The following is a 22,028-nucleotide window of genomic DNA, read 5'->3' as shown; positions in this document are numbered from 1 at the left end:
GAAATTGTGATGATCTTTTCACTTCGATCTTAATTTACTTTCAATCTGGCCAATTGATTTGTTAAAATATGTTGAGTTTTACAACTAAAGTGAAGATTACAAACTAAAGGTCAAAGCCCTTGGAAGTTGGGTGCAAATAAACAGGGAAATAAAATTATCAGGCGTAGAATTGGAGATTTTAGAGTGACAGACTAAAATGCCCAATTCGGTCCTATCGTTTGGGTGCTGAAGTGTAGATGTTAACCCTCAGGCAAGGGGAACGTGGTAGCACAAGAGTGAGAGCCGATATCCTCCCAGCCTAGCCACAGATTCAGTAAACAAGCATAAGATTAGTTAATGTTCTTTATGCCTGGACCAAAGGGTAAAGAATAGGTATGCTCCTATTTGGCACAGTATAATTTAAACTGATTCACTTTATCTATTCATTATAATTTCTTGACAAGGAGAATGATGCTTTCTTATATATTGAATATCACATTAAAAACTTCATTAATATAATTAGTTATTTAAGAGTTATTAAGAATTACATATTGATTTCAATTTCCTATTAGTGACAGATAAACAATTTGAATTCCACTTATATTTTATGCATTTGCTTGAATTTCATGCATATTGTTATATTATGTTTATTGTACTAACACTTTTGCAGCAGTACTAGAGGCACTGGTATGAAATTTTGTGCTTTATTGCCCTACTTCTTTTACTAGTTCTTTTACTTATGTATGTCTCAGCATACTTACCAGACCTTTAGGATAGGGAGCAATAGTCTGGTTTCTTATGATGGATCACTACACACATGAATAAACACATCCTCTAATTTTAACAACAATAACCAAAATTAAAACATAAGACACAAAACCTTAAATCTGGAGTTAGTGTCGGCAAGGAGGTCGGAGTAAACTTCATGGGCAACATGACGATGATGCAAGCGAAGAGCAAAGGACTTTCATCGACGAATCAAGGATCGAGATCAACATAACACAAAATGTACAAAAGAACATCTTAAAAGAGCAAACAAGATCTTTGTCAGCAAAACATTTTTTAGGCTTAAATAACAAATCCGTAGGACTTCGAGGTTGTCTGCATAGTGCGACATAAATCCTCACCTTATATTTTAGGCTTTTTCACAACCACATTGTGCAATATAAGCCATAATTTTCTTAAGATTCTGAGGTCAGCATCCGATACATCATACATCATCCCATCATCCAGGCTATTTGCATGATCAAATATCGTGCAGATGTAAGCACTAAATGATAAATTGACAGGATTCAAAGATCAAATAATATCATCTTCAAAACATAAATACAAATAATAAGATAGTTTGGGAAGTCACTGAGGTTCTCTTCAACATCTGTGATATCCCCTACTTTTCACTTGTTTAACTTCTAAAAAAAATGTTCTTATTTGTTCCTTTCCCACTTGATTTTCCTTATGTCCAACCATGAAACCTAAACCTTGAAATCTTGAAGATAAAGATCTCTGATCATTATCGAGAGTTTTCTTAAGTGGCTTCAATCATTTATGATGTAATTAATTATAGTGGCTTGTGTCTATAGAGAACTAAAGAACCCAGGTAATATAACAACACACATAATAACATCAACAACAACTCAAAATTAAGCAAATTTCAATACACACACACACACACAATGCGATTCTACATTTTTCACAATCATCAAAGTTTAAGAACGCTCACAAATTCGCCAATCTCAACATCGTCACTCACAAAATTTTGGCGCTCATTAAATTTCTACACTCACAAGATCTCTGCATCCACATGTTTCACAAATTTTCCACAAGTCACTAGCCATGACCTTGAGCCCAATTGATTGATGAACATTGTGTAGAAGATTGTAATGAAGATTTTTGGTGAAGGATTGAAATGATTTTGAGTTCAATTGGAGGGTCAATTTAGAGGATTTTTGAAATTTGGTCAATTTGGGCATGTTGGGCTAGACTTGGGTCTAGAGTGGGCTATACTTGGAATTTGTCTCAATTGAATGGTCCAAATGATCAAGGGAGATGTTATAAAGATGTTTTAAGAAGGAATGGAATAGCAATTTTGGGGCTAAGGCAATCAATTTGGTGGAATTTTGAGACATGGTCAATTTGGGTCAAATTTAGGGATTTTTGGATTTGGGTTGAAATTAAATGAAATTGAGGCTTCACCAAGGCTAATTGAAGGTCAAGTTTGATTTTTAGGAATTTTATGAAGAGTTTTCAACATAAATTGTGGCAAATTGAGTGGGCTATGAGTTTAATTAGGTGAGATTAGGTCATGTGGCCAAAATTAAGGGTTTTAATTTGGATCAAAATTAGGCTCAAAGAATGGGTCAATTGAGCATGTATTTGGTTTATATTGTTCATATGGAAGGTTAATTTGAGTTTATGATTGATATTGGGGAAAATTGGGACCAAATTGATAGACATTTGAGGTAAATTTGGGGAAATTGTTGAGGACCAATTTGATGGACATTTGAGGTGGATTTGGGGAGATTGGGCCTTTAAAGGTAATTTTAGGGGTTTTGGTCAAAATGGTCAAAATGGCCAAATTAGGTCATGTGGTAGTTGGGAAAAGCAAAAATGGGAATAGTTGGAATATCTAGAGAATTTTTGATATTTTTTGGAATTTTTGGAATTTTGGGCTAAGGAGGGGCATTTTGGTAATTTGGCAATTTTTGGTGATTTTAGGTAACTTGGATGTTTTCAAAAGGTTTGAAATAATTTTTTGAACAAATTTGGTTATTTTGGGTAAATTTGGGAATTTTGGCCAAACTTAGAGTTTCAAGGGTACTTAGGTAATTTGGGGGAGTTTAGGGGCAAAAGGCTAAGTTCATTTTGGTAGAGTTGGGATGCCAACCACTATAAATAAGCCATGGATCAATAGAAACCCCATTTGGGTCCTCTATGTACTGGTCTTAGACCAGTGGGTTTAGGGGACCATCTACATGAGTCTCCCAAAGGATTAAGGGATCAAAGTTAAGACATTTTGGGTTTGTATTTGTGAGTGATTGTGAGTGAGGTCATTATAGTGAGTGCCTTAGCTCTAGACCAATACCCGGAGTCAACCTTAAGGTCAAGCAGTCCAATGGGAACTCTCCTTGAGCTCCCCATAGTGACCCCACCTACTAAGTGCTAGAGGTTAGGACCAATATGTAGAATTTCAAGTTGAGTAAAGAGGAGTTTAGAATTTCTAATGGTGAGGGTTCCTTTTTTAGCTTTATAGGAATAGTCAACAGGAAGTCCTATGGCTAGACCTTAGGCCACTAAAGAGGAAAACTAGACCTCAACCAAAAGTGGGGTCAATAGAGGGCAATGATGATAATGCTTATATGCAATAATAGCTGGATATTAAAATAAGATCTCCTATCTCAACGACCTTTGGGGAGGGGATATGACCGATGATACTAGTCCCCAATTTTTGGCAAGAAGTTGCCTCTGGCTTTCTTATGTTGTTGATAGTTCTAATTCGACCGAGGTAATTAACTCGTGGACTATCCAATTTTGCCAAAACATTTACATACAACATAACAAAATATCTTTTCTTGTGACAACACTACTTTTGACTGCTACATATGTTCTACATGCATGAAAAATTAATGAATATTTGGTAGTTACCCTATAAAGTTTGACTTGTTAATCATTTTGATTGATGCTAGGAGTTGCCCTCCTTGGATTTTCTTATTTGGTAGCTCCTATCCAAAGTTGGGATTATAAAACACACAACACAACTCTGAGCCCTCACCTTTACAAAATTCTTACATTTAATCTTAGTCTTCTATATGTGAAAATGAGTTTTGTTTTACTCGATTCATTTTCTCTTACAATTTACTTAAGTTTTCTCGTGTCAGATTTTCTTACGATTTACTTGAGTTTCATGTCGGGTTTTCTTACGATTCACTTATATTTTATGCATTTGCTTGAATTTCATGCATATTGTTATATTATGTTTATTGTACTAACACTTTTGCAGCAGTACTAGAGGCACTGGTATGAAATTTTGTGCTTTATTGCCCTACTTCTTTTACTAGTTCTTTTACTTATGTATGTCTCAGCATACTTACCAGACCTTTAGGATAGGGAGCAATAGTCTGGTTTCTTATGATGGATCACTACACACATGAATAAACACATCCTCTAATTTTAACAACAATAACCAAAATTAAAACATAAGACACAAAACCTTAAATCTGGAGTTAGTGTCGGCAAGGAGGTCGGAGTAAACTTCATGGGCAACATGACGATGATGCAAGCGAAGAGCAAAGGACTTTCATCGACGAATCAAGGATCGAGATCAACATAACACAAAATGTACAAAAGAACATCTTAAAAGAGCAAACAAGATCTTTGTCAGCAAAACATTTTTTAGGCTTAAATAACAAATCCGTAGGACTTCGAGGTTGTCTGCATAGTGCGACATAAATCCTCACCTTATATTTTAGGCTTTTTCACAACCACATTGTGCAATATAAGCCATAATTTTCTTAAGATTCTGAGGTCAGCATCCGATACATCATACATCATCCCATCATCCAGGCTATTTGCATGATCAAATATCGTGCAGATGTAAGCACTAAATGATAAATTGACAGGATTCAAAGATCAAATAATATCATCTTCAAAACATAAAGACAAATAATAAGATAGTTTGGGAAGTCACTGAGGTTCTCTTCAACATCTGTGATATCCCCTACTTTTCACTTGTTTAACTTCTAAAAAAAATGTTCTTATTTGTTCCTTTCCCACTTGATTTTCCTTATGTCCAACCATGAAACCTAAACCTTGAAATCTTGAAGATAAAGATCTCTGATCATTATCGAGAGTTTTCTTAAGTGGCTTCAATCATTTATGATGTAATTAATTATAGTGGCTTGTGTCTATAGAGAACTAAAGAACCCAGGTAATATAACAACACACATAATAACATCAACAACAACTCAAAATTAAGCAAATTTCAATACACACACACACACACAATGCGATTCTACATTTTTCACAATCATCAAAGGTTAAGAACGCTCACAAATTCGCCAATCTCAACATCGTCACTCACAAAATTTTGGCGCTCATTAAATTTCTACACTCACAAGATCTCTGCATCCACATGTTTCACAAATTTTCCACAAATTCACACATAACACATGGAGGATAGGAGTAAGACTCCCTTTAATGGATCATATCATCCTAATCTTTCCTAGAAGATATCTTTCCACCTCGTAGGTTGGGATACCAAGTCTCTGGACCTCCCTTCCTAATGTGATATATTTCCACCTCTTAGATTGGATACTGAGTCTCTAAACCTCCCTTTCTAATGTGATATCTTTCCACCTCTTAAGTTGGGATACCAAGTCTCCGGACCTCCCTTCCTAATGTGATATCTTTCCACCGCTTAAGTTGGGATACAAAATCTCCGAACCTTCCTTCCTAATGTGATATCTTTCCACCCCTTAGGTTGGGATACCATGTCTTTGGACCTCCTTTCCTAATACGACACCCTTTCGATGCCTCTTGGGATGGATGTGAGTCTCAGTGCTTTCTTTCCCAATGTAACATATCTTTCTTGATCAAACCTTGGGTTGGATATGAGTTCCAGTGCTTTCCTTCCCAATATAATATTTTTGTTCACTTAAATCCAAGATTTTCTAAACCCAAAAAACAAGAAAAAAAAAAAAAAAAAAAAAGTCAAAAGAAAAAAAAAATAAAATCAACATTTGAATTTGAAAACTTAAATTCACAACTTCAATTTTGAAAATTTGCCTACTAATTCCCTAGCAAAAAACTTTATGACGTCTTCAATTTGAGCACAGTTTTCTCAATTTTAAATCTCATTCGTTTCTCCCCTCTATTCTAAATATGTCAGCGTAGCTGATTGTGTTGGTTTTGTTGTTCGCTTCAGTCAACACCAATAAATACGGTGTGCTTTTCCAGTACACCCCACCTATTGGGGGTCCATTTGTTGACCTCATTTTTTATGAGGTCTAATTCTCTTCTTTAGAAGCCTAGGATATAGCCATTGGATTTTATTATTGGCTATCCTAGAGGAATAGTGATGGAACCTACCCTCATAGAAATTCTAAACACTTCTTGACTCCTCTTGTGTGGTCACAAGTCTTCATTTGTCATTTGAGACGACTAAGACCAACATGTGAAGAATGAGTTCTCATAGGATCAATTGACCTTAGGGCAACCCTGGGTGGCTTGGACTTGCATACACACTTACACTCACCCTAGACTCCTTAACACATCCAAAACAATCTATTACCTAAATTTACTTATCTTCCCTCTGGAAGCCCATAACACACTTCCTAACTCTTTTGAAAGCTTATGCGGGTGGTCTTAAGTCCCCAACCCTTGGTTAGGAGGATTAAGAACAACATGTGGAGGCTCTAAAATGAGTTCTCACATAGCTTTAAGGAGGCTTTCATGGCTTGCATGCTCACATCACCCCAATTCACCTCAAATCCACCCTAAAATTAAAATTTGCCCAAAATTTTCCCAAAATTACCTAAAGACCCCAAAATTCCCAAAATACCCAAAAATTGTCAAAATCAACAATTTCACCCAAAACTTCACCAAAACCAATCATGGCAATCCAATTTACTCAAATTCACCCAAAAATTCCACAAATCCACCAAAATTGGCTAAATTCCCAAAATATCCCCAAAGTCCAAAAATATCCAAAATTGACCAAATACCCAATATTTCAAAAAAAATACTCTAAACTTCTCCAAATTACCCAATTGCCCAAAATTGTCAAAATTGACCAAATACCCAATTCTTCACCAAAAATCATTCTAAACCTCTCCAAATTTCCCAATTGCCCCAAAAATTGATCGAATACCCAATTTTTCACTAAAAATCATTTTGAATCTCTCCAAATTATCCAAATGCCACAAAATTGCCAAAATTGACAAAAATATCTAATTTTTACTAAAATACCATAAATTTACCATTCTCAATTAACCCTCAATTTCCCCAAACATACCCCGAACCCAATTTCATCAAAATTCAAATACAATTTTACCAAAATCTAATTATAAATTTAAAATTAACCAAGCCCAATTTCAAGCCCACCATAACAATTTTAAAAGAATAATTTCAAGCACACCTTCCTTAAATTCTAAAAGCCCAAATACATGCTCACATGACAACATCTCATCCCATCATCCATTCAATTAAATAAAACTATACTCCATGGCATGCATGATTGATTTCATCTAAATTTGGACTCATGACTATCCTTCATAAAATGCCCCAAAAAGTATGAAATCCTTCTTTATGAAATTGGTCAAGCCATATGCAAGCCATGAAGCCTTTCTTCAAGCCATATTTAAGCCATGTGAGTCATGCCATGTCACCCTCCCTTAAGTGGAAAAAGGAGGGGAGTCTTTCTTGATTGCATTTAGGGTGCCTAACCCTTCTCATGATTCCCACTAACCCATTCTTAAGCACTACTCTCTTAGATGGGGACTTGACCACACTAATCTAGCTGATCTTCATCAGCCCAAGCCACCTTGGGCATGACCCAAGTCCATTTTCATGGGCCTAAACCCAAGCTAGACCCAAGTTGACCCAAAGACCTTTCCTCTTTGATCAAACACATCTATCCATGCACAACTCTAATTGGCTTCACATCTCTCTAACCCTGACCACTCTGAACAAGATGGTGACCTGTCCCCTAGCTGGCTGGCCACCTTGGCTGCTGGAAAACACTAACCCGAGGGCACCACTATAAGGAAAACCCAAACTTGAGTCCATCCAATGTGGCTCACCCCAATGGGCCAATTTTCATCTTCTTCCCTCCACCTAAGCACCACCTTGGACTTTTTAGCTTAACCAATGAAGCTTCATGATTGAGCCTATAAGGACCCCTCTCGCGGCCAAATGGAGGTGATGCACAAACCTTGGCTAAGCCTTGTCAAATTGATTCCAAAAACTTCCCACAGCCTTACAAAGATCATTCCCCATAATTTCAGTCATTGCTTCCCACTGAGAAACACTAATTTCATTACCAAAATTAAGGGCTTGTTCGATCATTCCACCAAAATCCACAAACCTCCAATTTATCATCCCGAAAGCTTAACAACACCTTAAAACCACTTCCCCAATTAAAAGCCAACCTAGTCCAAAACCAAGCCCGATCAACTCTTTGGTCTAGATCATACCTACACCCAACCACAACTCAAACTGGCACTCGAAGGACGTTCAAAATTTCTCATTTTTTGCCTCAGTTTGAACCTTTATGAAAGAAATCTTTATTTCATGTGTATCTAGTCATATGAATGTGTTTGACTCACTTAGATGAATCTATAGGAAAAAAACATTATGTAATTTAGTGGAGTGTCGAGCAAGATCTTAGGGTTAGAATCCAAATGGATCTATGGTTAGGTCGATCAGGGATGATGAACGGATGTCGTCAATTCACACGTATATCAAAAGAATTGCGGAGATTGGGTTAGACGGACCTTCGTTACACGAATCACAAGCCGAGCCAGCGGCCGAGGTATAAAGCTTGGCGAATCAACCAGTGACGTGTGGGCTGTTGATGGGTCTGAGGACAGAGTTAGTGTCACACGGATAAGTAGATAAATAGAGGGTTTCTGAGTTAAATAAATACATAAAATGCTATTTAACTTCAAAAATTCTTACCTTGGTGTAGAAAAATCACAAAAATAAAATAAAATATATCTATGCTAAGTGAATAGAGAGACTTTAATGGACCAAAAAATTAACTTTAAATTAAATAAAAAACCCAAATCTTAATTAATTCAAAAGTGTTTAAATATTAATCATCATTATATGAAATTTTGAGGGCTTATTTCAAATGTCCCTAGGGATGTTCCCTGATTTTTCCAAGGTCGAAGGACACCCTTAAGATCAAAAGCCCTAATTTTCTAAGGACTTCACTTTTACTTTAATTAAAAAATTAGGAAAAATAAAAATAAAGACCAAAAAAATTTGAAATCATGTTTGTTGAGTTCATTGTGGTCAGAGGACCAAAGAAAAAATAAAAAGTGTGATTTAAAATAAATATGCATTATTAAGTATTTTTCTATTTTAAAATTAATAAAAAAATTAAAAGATGTAAATATAACTCAAAAAACCACAAAAAAATATCTCAAATTGAAAAAAAAAAACCTTAGGATTAGGATGCTACCATAAAAAAATTCAAGGTTAGAGAGCTTTTTTTTTAATATAAAAATGTATTTTTTAAAGAAAAAAGGAATTTTTGCTTAATATAATTATAGAAAAAAAAATAAAAAATAAAAATAAAAAATTACAAAATCAATCTTAAGTTGTTCTCCAAGATCAGAGGCACCTAGGAAAAAGAAAATTAAGGTCAAATTAAAAAGTTCATTTTTAGCCATTTTTTAATTAAAAATGAATTAAAAATATAAAAAATACAAATATGCCTCAAAATATCACAAAAAAACTTTTTATTTAAAGAAAACAAATTAAAAATTCTTTTATAAATTTTTAAAGTTATAAAAATTTATTTTAACAAGTTAATGTATTTTTCTATATTTTTGACAAAAAAAATTATAAAAAATCAAAGAAAAATCACAAAAACATAAAATAAATTTCTTTGAGTTGCCTAAAATTTAGAGGCTAATAAAAAATATAAAAATTAATTTCTTAAATAAAAATATATTTTTAAGTTATTTATTCATTAAAATTAAATTAAAATTAAAAAAATTAAAATATAACTAAAAAATTAATGAAAATTATTCTAAATGGTCCTCTGGCATATAGAAACACAATAAAATTTTTCCAAGGAAAACATACATGTTTTGGTTAATCAAACGAATTAACATTGAAAATTCATAATTTTGAACTAAAAAAAATTATAGAAATAAATAAAAATCAAAAAAATAAAAATTCTCCGTAGATGTTTCAATTAACTTATGAGTAATAGTCCAACAAAATTTTATAATCACTTGGATTAAATAAAAAGTGTTATTGGGTTGGAAACCCTAGGGTAAAATTATAATTTTGGAAATTTGTACTCTAATTAAAATTTATGTTAAACCAAAGGGTGAAAGGGTAGGATATATGATAATTATTCCTATGTGATGATTGAAACAAGGGCAAAATGGTAGAAATCAATTCACATTATTTTCTACAAGAGGTTAAATTTGTAATTTTTCAAATTGATGAAGATTGGAATATGATTAAGTTTGGATGATCCAAGTGTGAAGGGGTATCAGTTAGGTGACTAATAATGCATTGATTTGAATGGTAAAACCAAAGTTTGAGCATAATTCAATTTTTCAATGAGAATCAAACACATTTCATAAAACTCTTTCAAAATTACAAATGCATCCTTAAATGATCTAAGAGCTTGGTAGTGAGTTATGCTTGATCTAAAATCTTTAAAGGGTTTAGAAAAGAAAGAACAAAAGCTATCATAAGCATTCTTTTCATTACAAGCTCAAGTTTAATTGAGAAGAAAGGGAAAATTTCCTTAAGTGATTAAGCCCACCCCTATGAGTGATAAACCACATAAACCTCAAACATAACATTAGAGAAGTGACCACTTGCCTTATCATGGGTTAATTAAGACATTGGAATTGATCACAACTCAAAAATATTGAAGTGAAAATCTAACTTAACCAGGTTTGATCAATTCAACAGTATGGTAAGACCAAATGAATTTGAAATAGTCCAGGAGATTCTAAAGTTGTTAGGGTCACTCCCCGAGCACCTTTACAAGGTTTTGGACATTTTAGAAGACATTTGGGTTTAAATAAATTTGTTGAAGAAAATCATTCTAAAAACCTTAAGAACCCACCAAGATATGATTCAGGACCCTTTTAACTTAAATATTTAATGAAAACTCCGTCACTATTTATCCTACAGTAAAACCAATACTCTAGGGTATGAATCTTAGATATGGTATTCAGGCCCTTGTGGGCACTTGGGAATAATTTAATGCCACATATGGATCATCGGGCTTGTGTAAGTCGGAGGGCTGGTGGCGAGGGTGGTGAGGATAATGCTTATGTGTGCTAAAAAGCTGGATATTAGAATAGTATCTCGTACCTCAACGACCTTCAGGGAGAGGATATGACCCATGATACTATTCCCCAACTTTTGGTAAGAAGTTGCCCCTAACTTTCTTAGGTTGTCGGTAGGTCTAGTTCGATCGAGGTGATTAAATTATGGACTATCCAATTTTTGTCAAAATATTTACATACAACAAAAATATCTTTTCTTGTGACTACAGTACATTTGACTACTAAGTAAGTTCTACATGTATGAAAAATTAATGAGGATGTTACCCTATGAAGGTCCATTTGTTAATCATTTTGATTAACAACTCTGAGCCCTCACCTTTACCAAATTTTTATATTTAATCTTAGTCTTCTATATGTAACAATGAGTTTTGTTTTACTTGACTCATGTTTTCTTACAATTTACTTAAGTTTTCTTGTGGCAGATTTTCTTACGATTTACTTGAGTTTTTCTCGTGCCGAATTTTCTTACGATTTGCTTAAATTTCCTGTATTTGCTTGAATTTCATGCACGTTGCTATATTATTTTTATTGTATTAACCCTTTTGCAGCAGTAGCAGAGGCATAAATATGCAATTTTGTGTTTTATTGTCGTGCTTCTCTTGCTGCGCTTTCACTAGTTATTTTTAGTCATGTATGTCTCTGCATACTTGTCAGACCTTTAGGATAGAGAACAGTAGTAATAGATCACTACAACACATGAAAGAACACATCCTCTAATTTTAACAACAATAATCAAAATTAAAACACAAGACATAAAACCTTAAACCTGGAGTCACCGTCAGCAACGAGCTTGGAGCAAACTTCTTGGGTAGCATGACGAGGATGCAAGCGAAGGACAAAGGACTTCCGCTGACGAATCAAGGATTGAATTCAGTAGAATATAGAATGTATAGAAGAACATCTTTGAAAGAGCAAAAAAGATCTTTGCCAACAAAACTTTCCTTAGGCTTAAATAATAAATCCGTATGAATTTGAGGTTATCCGCCTAGTGCAACATAAATCCTCATCTTATCCTTTAGGCTTTTTCACAATCATGTTGTGCAATATAAGCCCTAACTTTCTTAGGATTCTGAGGTCATCATCTGATACGACATAATTCCTCCCATCATTGAGGCTATTTGCATGATCGATTATCATGCAGATGTAAGCCCTAAATGATAAATTGACAGGATTTAAACATAAAATAATATCATCTTCAAAACAAAAAGCCAAAATTTGAGGTTATCCGCCTAGTGCAACATAAATCCTCATCTTATCCTTTAGGCTTTTTCACAATCATGTTGTGCAATATAAGCCCTAACTTTCTTAGGATTCTGAGGTCATCATCTGATACGACATAATTCCTCCCATCATTGAGGCTATTTGCATGATCGATTATCATGCAGATGTAAGCCCTAAATGATAAATTGACAGGATTTAAACATAAAATAATATCATCTTCAAAACAAAAAGCCAAAAAATATGATAGTTTGGGAAGTCACCGAGGTTCTCTTCAGGATCCGTGACATGCCTTGCTTTTCCCTCCTTTGACTTCTAAAATAACTGTTCTTATTTGGTTTTTTCACACTTAATTTCCCTATTTCCAACCTTGAGAACCTAAACCTTAAAATCTTGAAGATAAAGATCTCAGATCATTATCAAGAGTTCTCTTAAATGACTTTGGTCATTTAGGATGTAATTAACTATAACTGCTTGCCTCTATAAGGAATTAAAAAACACATGTAATTTAAACCCTATTTAATTTTTAATATTAGGTAGAGAAACTTATCGGTCATACATAAAAGATTTGCAGATCAAATGAATGCCATAAGTTCTTTTAATTTATTTAATTGAGCCCATTGTCTAGTAATGTGTTTATTCTTCGAGATAGGTGCATTGCTTGTAGTGTTGTGCTCAGTTATTTAAACTATTAAAATGTATGAGATCTTTTTAGTCTCATATTTTCAAAAATTAAAATACTATTTTCCAAATAAAAAATTATATATATTAAATTAAATTGATTTTTTTTTCAAAATTAAGGTAATAGAATCAAAATTCGGACTGACAGTGGGTTGTGCCTTTTACATTGGTAATCAATTTAGGATGTCATTTTAGTAATGCTCTCTTTTGGGAGTTATGAATTTTTTTTCAAAGAAGCTAAAGTACACAACTATAATTAATGTAGTGATAATAAATGGGATTGAGGAAAAACTAATTCATACTCTCAATATGGTTGTGTAAAAGGAGCAACTTGCAAGAATTGTGTAAAGATTATGCGAATCGTCTTGGTGAATTGATCATTCATATTCATAAGTTACTTGTAATTAACCTATTTATTTAACTTGTTACCTTACGAACACTACATTGTATACATTTGGATGTTATAAGGCTTAGTTTATAGTCTTGAACATTTATATATTCTCTACATCTTGAAGAATATTGAATAAAATATTATGAAAGGAAAACACCATGATCCTACTATAAGTACAAATCAAGCCTAAATTAATTATAAAGAAAAAAAAAGAGTGATAGAGAGTTTGGGAGGAATCCAAATGCCCTTGCCCAATCAATAACCTTTATTCATTAGTGAAGATCGATATATTTTGTATAGATCTACTAGTAATAAAAGTACATTAATAGTTTCAATATAATCAAATTTTTATTGTTACTTTTGTTATGAGCAAATTTGGATGTTGGCTATTCACTTTGTTAGATTTTCAACTAAGTTTTTTCATATAACCCTTGATAAATTTTACTATAGAGAAACCGTAGTCGATAAGTGAGCACTCGATACAAGTATTCAAGTTTTTTGGTAGAGTTACATATATAGGTAGGGAACTTCATTAGTAAACTTTAATTAGTTCAAAATTCAAATACAAAGGGCTGAGTATATCTTCTCTCCTTGATTAGATGATGAAATTTGGCTACAAGCAATTTCAAGTTTTGGAGCACCAAATTTCATGCAAATAGAATTGATTCAAGATTAAATACATGTTAAACCCAATCCAAAATTTTTTATGACTTTCTCAATCCGGCCTAGATGATTATGAGAACACAAGCATCACTCTTCTAATGCCGGTTATAACAAATTACAAAATTTGGTTTACTCATTTTTTAAAATTGGGCTCTAATTAAAGTTTTATGTGGTTTTTTAGGAGTGCAGTATTACTCATTTGAATGAATAACACTACATTTCCAAAATTAAATCCTTAATTTCTTACATGATGTATTAATCATGTGAATGATTACATGACTACCTTAATTTTTTTTGTACAAGTTCTATTTTTGTTAACATTAATTTTTTCATTTTTTTTAAGTTATAATTTAAATTTTCTTAATGTCACATATTTTAGACAACATTTTTATGTGGTGAAAAATGCTTTGTTATCCATCCCATACTTTTAAAAATAACTTGGATAGTGTTTTTAGGCAATATTTTAATAAAATAACTATAAGTCATATCTTAATTAGGTGCCCTCTAGTTTAGACCAACAAAGAGTTCCATCAATGCTTTTATGAATTTTGCCACATAAAAACAAGCTATTTAACTACCTACTCATGTGCTAGACACCTCTTTTGTACAAAATGCTGCATGTGCCAATGGAGTGAAAATGTCTTGATCTTGTTTGTGAAGAGTATATTTTTTTATAATGTATTGGCATTAGATGTATCTATTTAAATTCAGGTCCAACCATTGGGCTTAAATAACTCTAGTGTTAACATTCAGTTATTGATAAAAAATTAGATGTAATAGAAAAGATAAATAATAAATTAAATGTATGATAAAAAATAAAAATAAAATCTTTGTTAATAAAAAAAATACTGTAGGAGTAATATCCACTGATAAAATTGTGTTTGTGATGAAAAAGTTGACCACTCTCAATTATTCTCTAATTTCACCTATGATCGCTGAGGCATCTTCGACTCACATATATACTTTTTGTGCAAGAAATGTTTTGCATGATCTTTACATGATCAAAATTATTCGTGAACATCTTTTTCTGCAAGAAATGTTGCGTGTGTCTCTCATCTTTTCTCAAATATTGAAAAGAAAAGAAAAGAAAAATTAGTGTAACTATTCTATTTTTCCCCTAATATTCTAGAAACTCTTTTTTCACCATGGCAACTTATAATTTTTATTTCAATTTCACATTGGCGGGGGTGATTACAAAAATCATATAAGATCCTACGTGCAGTGGAGTCCACCATGAATTCGGCCCCCGCCCTCACACCAACGCGGGCGTGAGAAATCAGCGGAAGCCTTCGGCCCCCACCCGCAACTAAACGTGGCCGTGGAAACCAGCGAAAGAGTCGCAGAAGAGTCGTTCTCCCCCTTCGAATCTTCCCCTATTTTCTCTCATCCATTACCATTATTTTACTCAACCTTTCGCCTCCATTTCCGTTCCTGCAAGCTTCATAAAAACTCATCATGTCTTTCTCTTTCCTCTCGATTTGATTGATGGTGTCTTCGGGATCGGAATACTAAGGGGCGAGATGCAGCGGAAGGAGATGCATCCGCTGTGCTGCATCTCGATTGACTGCCCTGGGATTGGCGACAGATCGCCGGACCCGCCTGAGTGGGAACCATCTTCTGAAGAGCGGGGTGGGCCGGAGGGCAATGCCGGCGGGGAAGGAGAATCGGATGTCAGCGTTGCTGGCGTTCTCTACAAGTGGACTAACTTTGGCAAGGGCTGGCGATCGCGATGGTTTACGCTTAGGAACGGTGTACTCTCCTACTCAAAGATCTGTCGGCGGGAGGATCGGTTCTACGTCAGCGGTCAAGTGCGGATAATCGGTGCCGCGTCCGCACGGCTTTCGCGCTCGATGGAGGACGGCGCCGTGGGGAGGAGGCTGAAGAATCCGGTCGGTGTTGTTTATCTCAAGGTGGGCGTCGAATACTAATACGGTCGTGTTTTTTAGCTTGCTACATAATTATCGGTTTTAGGGGCGAATCGTGAGAGGGCTATAATCATGTAGGAAATAACGCCATAGGGCCGGATCGGATCTGCTTTTAGCCCCTTTTTGAAGAGTTTTCTAAATGTGAGGACTTTTGATGCACATAGACCTTAATCCTTTCCAATTCTGGATGGTCTCTTCTCTATCCGATCCCCGAATACCAGAGCGCACGGCTTGGACCTAGAAACGCGATTCTTTGTCGTCCCTTTCTCCTACCCCATCCTGCCGTTAGTGGTTTCCATCCATATTGGGAAAAGGTGGGAGTATCCTTCCCGTAGGTCACCCAAACTGGCGGATTTTCGTTTCTTTGGCCGTGGTTATGTTGTCAATATTGATTATTTATTTTTTACCCTCTGGCCCTTGTTTAATTTACTGTTTCGTCCGGGCATCCGCTAGCTGTTAATCTGGAAGTGGGTCACATCACGCAGGAGAGCAATCGCTAGAACAAAATAGGGCAGTATTCGTGATGGCTGACGAGACGCTCAAGTCCATATCAAAAGGCGTGGTCTTTGGGGTGTAAGCGTACCGCCTCGAGTAAGTACTTGTATGGCTCCTTCAAATTTTTAAGCATGTTCCTTTTTGGGGTCCTCTATTAAAAAGGCGTCCAGGTAGAAGAATATTATCTTGCACCACGAGACGTTTTCGAGTCTCAACTACTCTGCACCTTTTTTTCTGGCTTTCGATGTCCATGTGGTTCTTGCTGGAATCGTACTATAGGAAAGGGCTTCTTGGACAACTTGCCATTCATCTAGCAGAGTGTTATGTGATTCTTACCACATAACTCGTCCCCAGTCTGCAAATTTAAGAGGGAGAGGTAGAACTATGGCAGATTTTGTTGTTTTAGTCGTTTCTTGTACTGGTTTTGCGGCTAAACTGCAATCTGATAACTTTCTTGTCCAACCTTCAAATTTCTTTTTTTATTTTTTATTTTTGCCATCTGGTGGAGAATGTTTTCACACGCGCTACTTTATTTTTTCCATTGCAATTGATTTTCTATCTACAAGCCTTGGAGCTGGTAGACTTAAAAGTTTAAAAAGAGACTTAACTAGTTTGGTGGCACCGCCTCGGCCCTGTTTCTCGCATGCATCGCGCTTTCTTGTCGTCGCCTCACATCGTGACGAGCCGTTTATTTGGCTTAACAATATAGGAAAAGCGCAGTATTTCATCATATCTGGCAGTCAAAAATCAATTAATGGGATAACGCTGTTGTTGAAGTCTCAAACTTTAGTGCATAAATTTTAGGACACAATGATTTAAAAGCTTGACGATGCAAATTAGGGCTTGCAATAGCAGCTGATCGAAATTATGCATACCATTAATTTGTAGTCATGCTCCAATAAAAATTGAAGTGCTTGTTGTATGCTCCATTTGCCAAAAAGAAGTGTGGTGACCTACATTATTTGGCGTTGCATTCTACAAAATCAACGAGATCAGGTCAGAGGCTCCTTTACAGCCATGCGTGTTTTTCTAGAAGAAGGTCCAGATCTTAATAGCATGAAAAGTGTGTACTTCTAGAGGATCACATCATTTCTTAAATCTCTGCTTTGTCTTTATGAATCCAACGATGATTCTAAATAATGAAAGCTTACTAGAAGGAAGAACTCACCTTTGCTCCTATCAGTTGTCAAATTAGAACTTTTTCCATATTATGAATTAAGAAAAAGAACTTTGTAGATTTGTGAACCAATGATGATGATTGCACAACCTCGACTTTGATTAATAATTGTGTTGGTGGTGCATTTGACTGCTGTAGACGTTAAGTATTTTGAAGTTAAAATTACTTGGCACGTCTTCTTGCTTGAGTTTGTCGACAGAGTTATCAGGTCACCTCAAAAGCAGATTTGGTAAAGAGGTTAGTAATTGATTTGTCTGCCATACCATTGCCATCCAAATGAAATTCTAATGTAATAATCGTTTAATGTCTCTAATTGAATAAACAATCTATTAAAATTGTATTCGTCTTAATTTGAATTGCTTGACCTAGCAAGAACAATTCCTAATTTTGCCACACACAAGATAGTATATTCACTTTTCTTTTGTTCAATATCTTAAAATCTTAGCTGTGATGTGGGGTCGTTTCCTAGTTTAGTAGTTATATGAGTTTTGTTTGATAGCTTTACATGAGATGGTATTATATTTTCTTACTGATTATAATGGCAAGCTTGTGATAACCCTTGTTTATTATTCTTGTTTTTGGAGAGTAGTATTTATGAGATGACAATTATATTGATGCCCCAATTAGTTTGGCGATCTTCTTATAGGCATTCTAGATAGATAGAAATTTGTTGTGGTTAGAAGGAAATATTTGCTATGGTTAACTACCTGATAGTCAAATGAACATCCTTTGTGGCAAAGTCATGTTATTGTTGCTGCTCGCAATTGTGACAGTTAGCCTTAACTATCATCTGAATTAATTTTTTGAGGAGAGCCTTCTGTAACAATTCACTTATGCCATTGTAGAGAAGGCTTTAGTTTATGTGGATGAAACTGTCTATAGTGTGTTTAAGATGCTGCTATAATTGGTTGCATCATTATATGAAGAATCAATCAACAATTGAAGTTCAAACTATTACAAGTGATAATTGCCTACTACTGCACCATGTTTCATGTGGGATGAATGTACAAAATGAATAGGAAAATTACCTAGGAGAACATCATTTTCTTGAATATATAGCTTTAAAGTTAGGGTCTTATTTGAGGTGCTTTGAAATCCATGTGATTTTAAATAATGTTTTTGATGCATGCTTTTGGTAGCTACGTTCAAGGTTCACCAAATATTTTATTACTAGATTGATATTTAAGTTTCTCAAGGAAGCATAAAAAGTTTAATATTTGAAGGATAAATTTTCAAAGAAAAGATATTGAGCTAAACTTTAAATTTGCTATTTAAATTTAAATAATAGGAGGGAAAGCAAAATTTTAAATTTATGCAGAGGCAATTAAGGAAACAGTCGTAAAATTACTTTTGTTGTATGTAGTAGCCACCTTTAAAGGAAATATATAAGAATTGCTAACTATTTTCAAAAGATAACTAAAAATTTGAAGTGTAAGAAATTGAGGAAAATGATACCTAACTTAAAGCATGCAGTAATAATTGTAAATGAACATATATTAACTTATTTATTATTATCTTTTTTTTTGGTATAGAGGCCTTAGGATTTAGCAATTAAGGTTGAAATAATTGAATTATTTTCCTCAATTTTTCCCTCTCCCTCCAATTCTTTATTAAGAGGCATACTATTGCCTCTTTTTTTTTTTTATTTTGCATTTGCTCCAAGGAGAAAAGACTCCATATAGCCCTTCTATAAGTATGAGATATTTGATGAATTACTTTTAGCACTTCTAGGTTAAAAGTTTTTTAAACTCGGATTTTATACATTCCAGTTAGCCTTATTATTATCTCTATGATTCAGGTTCTTGAATCAGCATTCATTCTCCATTGATCTTCCTTTATTAAGTTCAGCATTCTTTCCAATGTAGTATAGGTTTTGGAAAATGAATTTTTCTGTCTCCCTACAATTTTGTACAACAATTGAGACCAGAATTTGTTGTTGCATGCCTATAAATCCACATCCACAACAAGAATGGTTGGCAAATATATGGCATCAAATTTTTTAGTTAGATTTCCATAATGTAGAAGTACTAGGTAGTTCAATTGGGTTGATGAATTGCACTACTTTCCTTGAAGAACAACACGTGCAAGAATAAAGGTAGAGATGAAGAGGGAAAGAAGCTATTTGGAGAAAAGCTGTTAAATTGAATTTAGAGTACATTGTTCAATCTTGACAACTTAGTATATTTGCAGAATCCATAACCAAGGACACACCAATGTCATACAAAGGAAATCAGAAAAGTCAATAATTGACCTACAATTGTCAAAAATTGTTTTGTCAGTTACAAACAACAATCAAAATGAATAACTAGATATAAAGTAATATTAGCAAGCTCTTCCTTCATTTTATAACAAATTTACTCATCTTGGTTATTCAACTTCTCCAACGAAAGTTCAATTTGCTTAGATCAGTGTTATTAAGTGCTTGTTTCCAGGTGCGCTTCACATACGATGCGAAGCACGCGATGCCCTCTTTGCCTCATGGTCACACAATATATGTGAAGGAAATGCATGTTTCATGATCAAATGGATAGTTTAGCGAAATGGACAAGTTCATGATTACAACAATAACAAACAATAACAACAACAAAGCCTTAATCCCACTACGTGGGGTCGGCTACATGAATACTTTTTCTCCATTGCGTCCTATTTAGTGTCATATTTTCATTTAGTTCTAATAAATTAAGATAATTTTTTATACAATAAGCCCAAGTCTTCCTAGGTCTACGTCCGCATTTCTTAACATAAGTCGAATCTAAAACATCTACTCTCCTAATCGGATCATCAGAAGGTCGATGCTTAATGTGACCAAACCATCTAAGACGACTTTCCCTAATTTTGTCCGTAACAGGAGCTACACCAACCCTATCTCGGATATAGCCATTTCACAATTTGTTTCTAAGTGTAAAGCCACTCATCCACCTAATCATTCTTATCTCGACAACACTTAACTTAGTATTATGCTCTCTTTTAAAGGCCAACATTCAGCGCCATAGAGCATTTCAGGTCTCACCACCGTCTTATAAAATTTTCCTTTCAGTTTAAGCCGTACTTTTCTATCACACAAAAGGCCCAAAGCATTCCTCCACTTCAACCAACCAACTTGAATTCTATTATTAACATCTCTATCTATATCACCATCGCTTTGAACAACAGACCCGAGATATCTAAATCATTCACACCTTTTAATAATTTGATCACCCTCACCCAAATTTACACTTCTGTCACTAGAGCTACTGCTACTAAAATTACATTCCATGTATTCAGTTTTAGTTCTACTCAAATGAAGGCCTTTAGACTCCAATGTAGACCTCCATAATTCAAGTTTTTTCTGGGTTTTTTCTCTCGTCTTATCCACGAGAAGGATATCATCCACAAAAAAACATACACTAAGGTACATCCTCCTGTAAGACCATCATAAGACCATCAATAACTAAAGCAAAAAGATATGGCTTAAAGCCGATCCCTGATGTAATCTAACAGAAATAGGAAAATATTTGGTCAATCCTGCTTTAGTTCGAACACAAGTAACAACTCTTGTATACATATCTTTAATGACTTGAATATGTCATATCAACACCTTTCTTCTCAAGAACTCTCCAAAGGATATCTCTTGAAACCTTATCGTAAGCATTTTCTACAACAACAACAACAAAAACAACAACAACAACAACAACAACAACAAAGCCTTAATCCCACTTCGAATCCTTTTTCTCTATTGCGTTCTATTTAGTCATATTTTCATTTAGTTCTAATAAATTAAGATTATTTTTTATACAATAAGCCCAAGTCTTCCTAGTTCTACCTTTGCCTTTCTTAACATAAGTCGAATCTAAAACATCTACTCGCCTAATCGGATCATCAGATGGTCGACGCTTAATGTGACGAAACCATCTAAGACGACTTTCTCTGATTTTGTCCGTCACAGGAGCTACACCAACCCTATCACAGATATATTCATTTAACATTTTGTTTCTAAGTGTAAAGCCGCTCATCCACCTAATCATTCTCATCTCGACAAAACTTAACTTAGTATTATTATTCTCTTTTAAAGGCCAACATTCAGCGCCATAGAGCATTGCAGGTCTCACCACCATCTTTTAAAATTTTCCTTTCAGTCTAAGCGGTACTTTTCTATCACACAAAAGACCCGAAACATTCATCCACTTCAACTAACTTGAATTCTACTATTAACATCCCCATCTAAATCGTTCACACCTTTTAATAATTTGATCACCCAAAGTTACACTTCTGTCACTAGAGCTATCACTACTAAAATTACATTTAATGTATTCAGTTTTAGCTCTCAAGTGAAGGGCTTTAGACTCTAATAATGTAAACCTCCATAATTCAAGTTTTTTGTGGGCTTTTTCTCTCGTCTTATCCATGAGAAGGATATCATCCACAAAAAGCATACATCAAGGTTCATCCTCCTGTAAATGTACAGTAAGACCATACAT

At 34.5% G+C, this 22,028-nt stretch overlaps 1 protein-coding gene across 1 annotated transcript in view; it reads left to right on the top strand.

Moving 5' to 3' along the window:
- Nucleotides 1-15,182: 15,182 nt before the first annotated feature.
- LOC110033044 (oxysterol-binding protein-related protein 2A-like) overlaps nucleotides 15,183-22,028 on the top strand; it is a 48,366-nt gene continuing 41,520 nt past the window's right edge. Inside the window, exon 1 of the mRNA XM_020736897.1 lies at nucleotides 15,183-15,884. Within this exon, the coding sequence (XP_020592556.1) occupies nucleotides 15,495-15,884 (390 nt within the window). The 5' untranslated portion in view covers nucleotides 15,183-15,494. The remainder of the gene's footprint in view (nucleotides 15,885-22,028) is intronic.

Source organism: Phalaenopsis equestris, unplaced genomic scaffold, assembly GCF_001263595.1.
Source record: "Phalaenopsis equestris unplaced genomic scaffold, ASM126359v1 Scaffold001081, whole genome shotgun sequence".
Classification (NCBI taxonomy): domain Eukaryota; kingdom Viridiplantae; phylum Streptophyta; class Magnoliopsida; order Asparagales; family Orchidaceae; genus Phalaenopsis; species Phalaenopsis equestris.
Note: the sequence above shows the minus strand (reverse complement) of the source record. Positions and strands in the feature narration are given on the sequence as shown.